The 9,221-nt window shown below is 31.1% G+C and overlaps 1 protein-coding gene across 1 annotated transcript; it reads left to right on the top strand.

The window, feature by feature from the left end:
* The first annotated feature begins 6,596 nt into the window (after nt 1–6,596).
* On the top strand, nt 6,597–9,220 carry LOC134243961 (uncharacterized). The gene is made up of 2 exons (XM_062726211.1): nt 6,597–6,871; nt 8,967–9,220. The coding sequence occupies exons 1-2, from the start codon at nt 6,679–6,681 to the stop codon at nt 9,089–9,091; spliced, it is 318 nt and encodes a 105-aa protein (XP_062582195.1). The 5' UTR covers nt 6,597–6,678; the 3' UTR covers nt 9,092–9,220.
* The last annotated feature ends 1 nt before the right edge of the window (nt 9,221 follows it).

Raw genomic sequence — 9,221 nt, 5'->3', positions numbered from 1 at the left:
ACATTGCAGCATCAATATTGCAATCAATCTTAAATATGGGTTTAATAGGAGTGTTTTTGTTTCTCTAAATCCAAAATGTCAATGAAAATAGACCCCCGATTTACAAGAAATAATGAAAAACACTATTTTCATAAACATGATTAATCAAGGGAAATAATTTAACACTTGGGTTTTAAAACCCCATGTTGTCCTTCAAAAAGGTCACAGGTATCCAATGATACTACCTGGATGGTAGATTTTTCCTAAACATGGCATGTATGTTATAGTCAGTGTAAGTTACATATGTTATAAAATTGAAGAGTTTCTCTATTTTAGTTTCCATGCAATAAAACCCCAGTCGGCCCCCTTAAATGTGAATTCTTAAACAAATTAATCGGAATTACTAATTTTAGTTAGATGTACAGAGGGATAATAAGGTTACAAAGTTTTGCAGTAAATGCAAAAGAGTGAAAAAATCCTCTGAAAAAAGGAAAAAATAATATTCCTTGAAAAAAACATAAAACATTTTATAATAAAAATTTTTTTTGACTATAATATCAGTTAACCGTAATTTTTATGAATCACGTGCTTTCTTGAAAAATATTTATTAAATTACAATTATGCATAACTGAAAATTGGACAAATTACACATTTCTCTCATTTTTTCGTAATTTGTAATTCAATACTGTCAATTACCTTTAAACATTACTATAACAAACCCTGAAGCGATCTTTTAAACTAGCATTCAACTGAAATATGGGAATAATCAAAAATCAATCTCAAACGCTTCATCTACGATTTAATTTTTTGTTTCGTTTCTTCGTTGACCGTTTCAACTGTTAAGGTAGGCATACCTTTATGTTTACATAAATTAACAAGAAGCATTTGATTAACAAGATGCATATGCTACGAAGTGGCAACCATGTGTTAATTGTCTGATATGCTGAGCGTCATTGTTTGCTACAAAAAGAAAATGGAAAAAGTCTATCACTTCTTTTCATTTCAAACAGCAGAAGACACAGCTATCATGAATTTTCCATCTGTACTTTTGATGTACGCATCTTTTGCATTCGTTTTTGATCAGTGTTATACAAATGCTTGTCCAGAGAGAGAGATACAGAGGACATGGCTGCCTATCCGAGCATGTACAAATCACATCAGAGACGTCATCAGATTGGTGTGTTCAAGTTTTCCTTCTTTAGTTTCGGCAGCTTCAGGTAAGAAGATATGATGACACTTTCATCCACTAGTATTCTAAATGGGAATTTCCATTTTGAAACAAATTTTAAGTGTTGCGTTTTTCCGTTTTAACCAAAAAAACGGAGTTTTATACATTTTCATGACGGATTTTTTCCGTTATTTCCTGATCGTGAAAAGGAGCACACGCTGGGTGTGACCGGTCGGCAGGGGATGCTCACTCCACCTGATCCTACCTCTGGTTATTTGGAGGTTCGTGTTTGTTCTGCTCCTATTTTGTATTGTTTGAAGAACTTTTGAGCTTGAATACAGTTCGCTATATCCATAAATTTCATACATGAAAATACAAAAAATTGACCAAGTCAATAGCATAAAAACATCCGACTTTTCAACTTTATATACAACGATTCCCCATGATAAATTAAAGCCTCAGTTTTGACAGCGGCTTTCTCAGTAAAAATGAAACTCGTAAATTTACCTACCATGTGATTGGTCATTTGTAAAATTATTTTGTTAAATAAACATTCTAATTGTACACAGGAGTACTCTGAAGTTGATATTAAAAAGATGCTTGAGTTTCTGATTGACAATAGCTATGCAGTTTTTGTAGACCAGGTTTTCCAACAATCTGTTGGAATTCTTAGGGGTACCAATAGCACCCCTTTATGAGCAAACTTATTTTATATCCATACGAAAATTTCAATAAATAATGTCTTTGTGCTCAGAAAGCATACCTTTTCAATTTTAGTCTTCATGATTTTACTTATTTAACTTTTTATTCAAACACATGTCCGTAAATTTTTTATTATTTTTCCCCAAACAATAGATTTATGTTTTATCTGTTTCTTATTATTATTATTATTATTATTATTATTTTTCTTATTCTTCCTGGGTACTTTTTTGTCCGGGAATAATTGTGTAAACTGTACATACACACTGTCGTTTTCAAACCTTTTTTCAAAATATTATGTAGATTTGCGGACTCAAGGTTTTTTGTACGCGCAAACGTTTGCTTGCAACGCGCACTTTGAAAAAATGACCAATATAAAAAACTTTTTCAAAGTTTTGAAATTTTTTGGAAACTCATAATGTAAGGCACTTTGAATATAAAATAATTTTTTTTCAAAATGCGATATATCGACCATATGCGCTAACGCACTTTGAAAAAAATGTAAAGATTTTCAATATTTTTTCAAATAATCGGTATGAAATTTTGAAATAACAGCATCCTGGTTTGATAACTTTTTTTATGATAAAGTCACTGTAGGACCTGAGATATTGACGTTTTAAATATTTAAGGTTTTGATAGAATAAAAGGGAAAATTAAATGGTCTTGATAAAAAGAGTGACGATTGTTTATGTTCATTAATTCGTTTCTTCTTTTTTTTTAATTCAAGTCTTTGATAAGTAGATGTAAAGGTGTATAGGGGGCACTAACAGAGGACAGCTTCAAGCAACTTAGCATTTATCATAATAAAAAGGGGCCAATTTGATTGTTCAAAACTGTGAAAATTCTTTCTCTCTCATACGTTTTACTGTACTTAAAAATTTCTAGTTTTAATCTGTTTTAATTAACTCATATATTATTGGAAGTTTTCAAAGTCATACCAGTTATTTAAATTCATAATTGTATGAATGCTTTGAGTATAGCATAGACATCGAGACTGGGCGAAGGGCCCAAAAGGGAGTTGGGGAGGGGGGGGGAACTCTGTAAGCCCCCAATTTATTTTGGAAAGATATATACATTTTTGTATAAGCATTGAAAATGCAGCGTACCCTTTTTAGGTTTATTTCCCCTCCCCCGTTTTTTTTTCGACACCTATGTATTGGAAAGATAAAGATTTGGAAATGTTCAGGTGAACTTTCTGTTTATCCCGTCTTCTCCTCTTTTGGACGGGAGTAAATCAATTCATTTTTGAGGTTAGGGTTAGGCTTAGTTTTTTGAAAAAAATAACTTTCCATGACTAAAATATGATTTTTTTTTACAAAGTGCGTTAAGTGTCTCCATGGTAAAATATATTGATGTAGACTCTTGCATACCTTTGCTTTTGAAAATTTTTTTATCAAAGTGCGTTTATGGTAAATTTTATTTGTGGTTTTAACGCACATTTCCAAAATCTTTTTATAAAACAAAGTGCCTTGATTTTTAAAATAATTGTTAAGCACTTTAAACAAAATTTTTCAAAGTGCGTAATTTTTTCAAAGTGCGTTGCCACAAACGTTTCTTAAAACCAGTGTAAATTACTCCCGATATGATGTCTATCAAATTTGCTATGTGGCTTAAAGTCAATCATACATCATCAAACATTATTTGTAGAATTTGGCAAACAGCACATAAGTTATAATTTTTGTTGGCAAGGAGGGTACCCATTTTTATGCCCATTATATCATTTTTTATCATTGAAATCCACCTGCTCATTTGTCTATAAATCAGGCATCGGTTGCTATAAATGACACATATTTCATTGAATATTTCTTCGGGATTTTTTTAACAAGTTTTACAGCAGCTTTCATGTAGCCTTTATTTTCACTCTAGTTTACTGATTCTTTACCATTCATTTATAATGCAGTGTCTCAAATAGCCCTTATTTCCCAGCTTCTCACGGTGAAACTATGTGATGAAAAGTGGTCACGTAAACTGTTTTGAATTCAGTAAAGATTCAATAATGAGAGAAAGTCAAGTTTAATGTCATATGATATCTGTATTGTACGTCATACAGTTCAGGACATTATTTATTGAACAGCCCTCGTATGAAGAAAAATGAACTGAACATCTTATACATGGGAAGAAGAAAACACTTGCTGTGGCCTTCAGTTCGACATTTAGATATAAGGACGACGTATTATCGATTCACGAAATATTCTAATAAACTTGAAATTAACCACAGAATTTGACACATCTGTCATACTTGGATAATTTACTAGAAAAAAGACGTTTATGTTAACCCTACAACAAGGCTTTATGATAAACGTGATGATTTTAATTTTCAATCGTCAAATTCCATCAGCAAAAAACCCTTATCACCTGTAAACGAGGTTAAATTCATATATGTATCTCTCAGTTGATTTGACACTCAACAGCATACACAACGTATAAACAATTTTCATACGTGCAAAGTTGTTGAAAAACAAGTTGATGATACAGAAATATCAGCAATATCTTTTAAAGTCGTCATTTCGTAAGCTCTGTGGACGACACAATGACCTTGTCTGCAAAATACAATTGGTCTATTAAGTCAAATGCTGACTGACTTTTTTCCGAAACTTTTTTTTAGGTTTTAATTTACATACTGAATTTTCAACAGATTTGTCTGTTATTTTCTGTTCATGACAAGGAAATCACCAGGGTGTGACCGGTCAACAGGGTATGCCCACTTCTCCACGGCATTTGATGTTTAATTAAGAAGTAACTATCTTTTTTTTTTTTTTGGTTTCATGATGTGATCAATCGATTGGCTTGCGTGATGGTGTTTATGCATTAAATTATGCAAGCCAATCGATTGATCATCGTTATGAAACCAAAAAATCTTACAGTTATTCTTTATATTTACATGGTCTTGATTCCACAAATTTACGTGCTACCCGCTTCTGTCTCTATTTGTCCCGCCCCTCACGTGATTTTTCTTTCGTGGTGAAAGAAAAATCACGTGAGGGGCGGGACAAATAGAACAAGGCCTGTCGATGAACCAGTAGATTTATGTAAAAATAAAGTATTTATAGCATTTGTAATTTTATCTCGGACAAAGTCATTGGAAATGTAAATATAGGTCCATGTTTGCTCTGCTTCTGATTTGTGATTTTGTATTTTTTGATTGAACTTTTGAGCTACTGTTCGTTAAGTATCTCCAAAACATGATGTATGCAGAAGGGGAGAGAGGGGAGAGAAAAAAGGGGAGATAATCAACAATTATATATTAATTTTTAAATTAGCTACTCATTCATGATGATGTGAAAAATATATAGATTTCAAAAGTAATCTGATGTCATTTCAAAACATTTTTTCACTCCAGATCAACCATTGACACCCGACTCCACAGCAGAGGAAATCAATCACGTGATGTTTTGTCAATGCTGCATGCACCGATGTTCCCTACCTGATTTGGTGTCATTCTGCCAGTTCCTGGATCGTATCTAAATACTGTTCCTTATTTTAACTGAAGAAAAAATGTCATTTTAATTAAAAGTTTAACTATAATTTAAGTGTATCTTTGATTTTTTTCCCCTAATTTTTGGCATAAAATGTTAACAATTTGACAAACAAAATAAAATATTTTTTTTAAATACTAGTATCAGACTAGAGTTTTTTTTATTACAATTTCATCACAAATTTAAATGACTCAGTTATACTTCATGTTCGTATTTTTTTTTATTCAACTAATAAGTGACCTAATAAAAATTTAGTTCCAAACAAATTAATTGTGTTATCTTGTGTCAACGTCTCACGTATTTTTGTGCCTTCTGCGACTCTTTTTATTGGTCGATCGCTTTTAGATAGTCAACAAGGCTTTTAAATGCAGCTAGGCAAACAAACCATGTATTTTCTGGAATCTTTCAGCAAGAATAATAACATTGCTTGCAATATGCCTTTCGTTTATGACATAAATTTAATCAGGTAAAATGAATCTGCGTTCGACTTTTCGAAAAAGAAAAGTTAAAAGACATTTGGAGAATTTAAGATATACATGTTTTTTCTATATAACTTTTTCCTATGTTTCATATTGAAAGAAAATATTTAAAAGGATGTTAACTTTTATAATAATATTAATAACTTTATGATTTCTTCGTGTTTCAAGATTCAAATTATATTCACAAAACTGCACAATCATATTATTATTTGATCGATATATGGCTGACATTCATATTTTGTAAAATGTCAAGAATATGTTTATCATGTTTACATATATCTTTTTTGGTACCTTAATTTACGTTTATAGAGGTGAGAAGTTTTCTGCAAGAAATCTGCAGGAAGATGATATTAAGGTGTGCCTTTAGTGGTATTTATGATTTAATCCTTTAAGATGGACTATAATTTAATGATTATTGTTTACGTGAATAAAATCAGATTTCAGACCAGTGTTGAATTTCTATATTTCTTTGAATTGTAACTGAAAGGCGATTTACTAATTGATATTGTATAAATAAATCCATCGTAAATAAGCGTAATTGTGCATGTGCAATCATTTAATCTTTGCACAAGAAATTCTTTCTATACTACCAATTTAATTATTTTAATTTTAATTACTCTGTTGTCTAAAATAAAAAGTGAAATAAACATTCCTAAAATTCTGGAATATGTGTTCGCTTTTCTTTTATTTTCTTTGTGTTCTTCACGTAATGAATCTTTTGTTTTTGTTTCTACGACGGATTTGATTCGATGTGCGCAATTTTGTTGATGACGTTGGAGTCAAAGTAAGCCGAAGTATTTGTATTTAAGACATCGGAATCGTACAGTTTTCAAATCAATAAGCCGGAGGGAACGTTTAGCTTAATATCAAAGGCAAAATGAAGGTTACAGTAATTTTAGTTTTGTGTGTTTCAATGGTTATCTCCAAAAGAGACAGAAGTGCAGTGATTTGTTCCAACGGAATCAAGTATGATTTGACCGCTGGACACGCCGGGTTCGAATGCGCTTCCTCTCTAATGGACAGCCTGGAACTCATTTGTGGCGGATCTGCTAAAATTCCCAGATTTAAAGGTTGGTTATTCTAGAATTTTTGCGAAGTAATCTTTAACTCAATAGATTTTATTCATTCAGTAATTGTGTAATTTTAATATTTAGTAAAACTAATGTTACTACCCTTATAACAAATAAGAAATTATATTACAATGTACTTAGTTCAAAAATAAAATATGAGGGTGCTAGTCTTTGTTACCCTTTGTTGCATCCATTGAATTTAATTAATGTATAAGCAGTTTTTAAGACAACAAATATAAGATGTATGAAATGTCATAAGAGCTCTTGAGTTTTTTAAGGGTTAGAGGAACTGTTATGTTTATGTGGTAAATAACAGATTTTTAATCATGTCTGTACCCTGTCATATACATTTAAAGAAGTATGCATTACAATACCAAGGAAAGCAGAAGTTGAATTGAAACCGAAACCATTTTCCTTTATTCCAAATGAAATCTACTTTTAGAGTTTGCGGTCTTGGTACATGTATTACGTCATAGATATAACATAATGTTTAAAATTAAAATAAATTGGAACGAATTGAAGACATATTTCGGGGGAAGTATTGCTACTAGGCAAGAGCGTAAAAAGTTACTATGAAATTTTTTAATTATTAATAATATAATCTAGATATTCATGTTTCAATATTTATTTTATAACACTAAGTTGCAGTCCTTTTAGCATGAATTTTTATGTGGACTTTCATAAAGTTTTTTATAGACATTTATGAGCTGCGTTACATTCAAGTAAAAGTATTTTCAACTTTTTTTTTACTTTTTTATCCGTTGTCATTTTTACCTAATCCTTAATAATTCAACCTAATTTTTCTCTCAATAACATAAGAATGAGTATCAACAGGGATTCTTTTCCGATCATGTTAGTTCAGAAAATACAATGTGTTTTACAATTTTTTTTTTTTTGCTTAGAAGATACTGAAAGACGTAGTAAAATGTATACTTGTTGAATTTCCCTAAATGGTAAAGATGTAAAGAAGTTGAGAACAGAGATTGGTCTCATAAAAACAATACAACTATTGTGAACCGGTTATAAATACGGACAACTTAAATTCTAGGGGTGGAATCAGGTGCCTACAGGAGGAGTTAGCATCTTGCAGAACAATTTGCATGTATCATATAGCAAATTGGCAAAGAAAGAATCAAAGAGTTTCTCAAACGAAATGTTTTTTCTATGCGTGCATTGTCCTTAAACGGTTCTGCTTCATGCCATTTGCTGTCAATATATCTGATCAGATCTTATCTAAAACATACAATTAATTTATCAGTTAAAAGATCAATGGATCAATGATTGCTGATCAATGGAAAGCAAAAAGACGAGAGTGATGTTCGAATAACAACTCGATTATATCCTGCCTTGTAACATATTAATGTTGTTTTTCGTGGAAATAGGAGTACTGCAAAAGATACGTAATTAAATATAAAGAAAAAACATTAAACTATAAAAAAAAATCTTGCAAAGCTATGAAAAATTCCTTTTTAAGACTATAGTTGACCTTTTCCAAACAAGTCTGAACTGCGAGCACTCACACATAAAGAGATAATGCAATCATACACGAGCTGTCCTGAGTAAATCCATACAACTAAGCTAGAGGTATTGTCCGATAATTAATCTTTTGGAATTAAGGCGATTGCATCACAGTTCCCGAAGTCGATCCATACATAGGTTGTTATTGTATTGTAAATCCTCTAAGATTTAAAGCATAGCTCTATGTCTTATCCAGAATATTTACAACTAATGATGTTTACATGACTAACTACAAAGTCAGAATGATATCGATAATGAGCAATGTATACCAGTTGTAATTAAATAATGCTATTAGATGCCATTCAAGTCTGAAATGGTTTAGATATCTAATTATTTTGAAATACAGTATTCATGAATATCCCTACAATTGATTTTTCTTCTTTCTAGACGACCTTTTTTTAGCAACATCATTATCAAGTTTACAAAAGACATTTTAGCTACAGATTTAAATACATGTACCTTGTAGAAAAGAGCGATGCAAATAAGTACGACTTGTACAAACGTACTAATCATGATTTTATGTCTATAATTTTAATCTTTTATTTCTTTCGTTGATTTGTTTTCTTTTTTATTTTAGGACTTGCATCCATTTTTCGGGACGAACCTAAGGCAATGAAGGAATTTAAAAAGGATTTATTCTGTTCCTGCTGTTTAAGACAATGTTCGGTGGATGAAATAAGGTCTTTTTGTGTGCGTATATAATGATTTCTGCGAAGCAATCATAACATCATTGCAAAACGCTGCAAAACGCTGGAAAATTACATACTCTCAAATGCACAGCACAAATGTAAAGTATTGTTATTCTACAAAAATAAAACTAAACTCAAAGAAT

Source organism: Saccostrea cucullata, unplaced genomic scaffold (assembly GCF_032062105.1).
Source record: "Saccostrea cucullata isolate Sc308-1 unplaced genomic scaffold, CSIRO_AGI_Scuc_v1 ctg79, whole genome shotgun sequence".
NCBI lineage: Eukaryota > Metazoa > Mollusca > Bivalvia > Ostreida > Ostreidae > Saccostrea > Saccostrea cuccullata.
The sequence above is the reverse complement of the archived record's forward strand: the minus strand, read 5'-3'. Positions and strand labels throughout refer to the sequence as shown.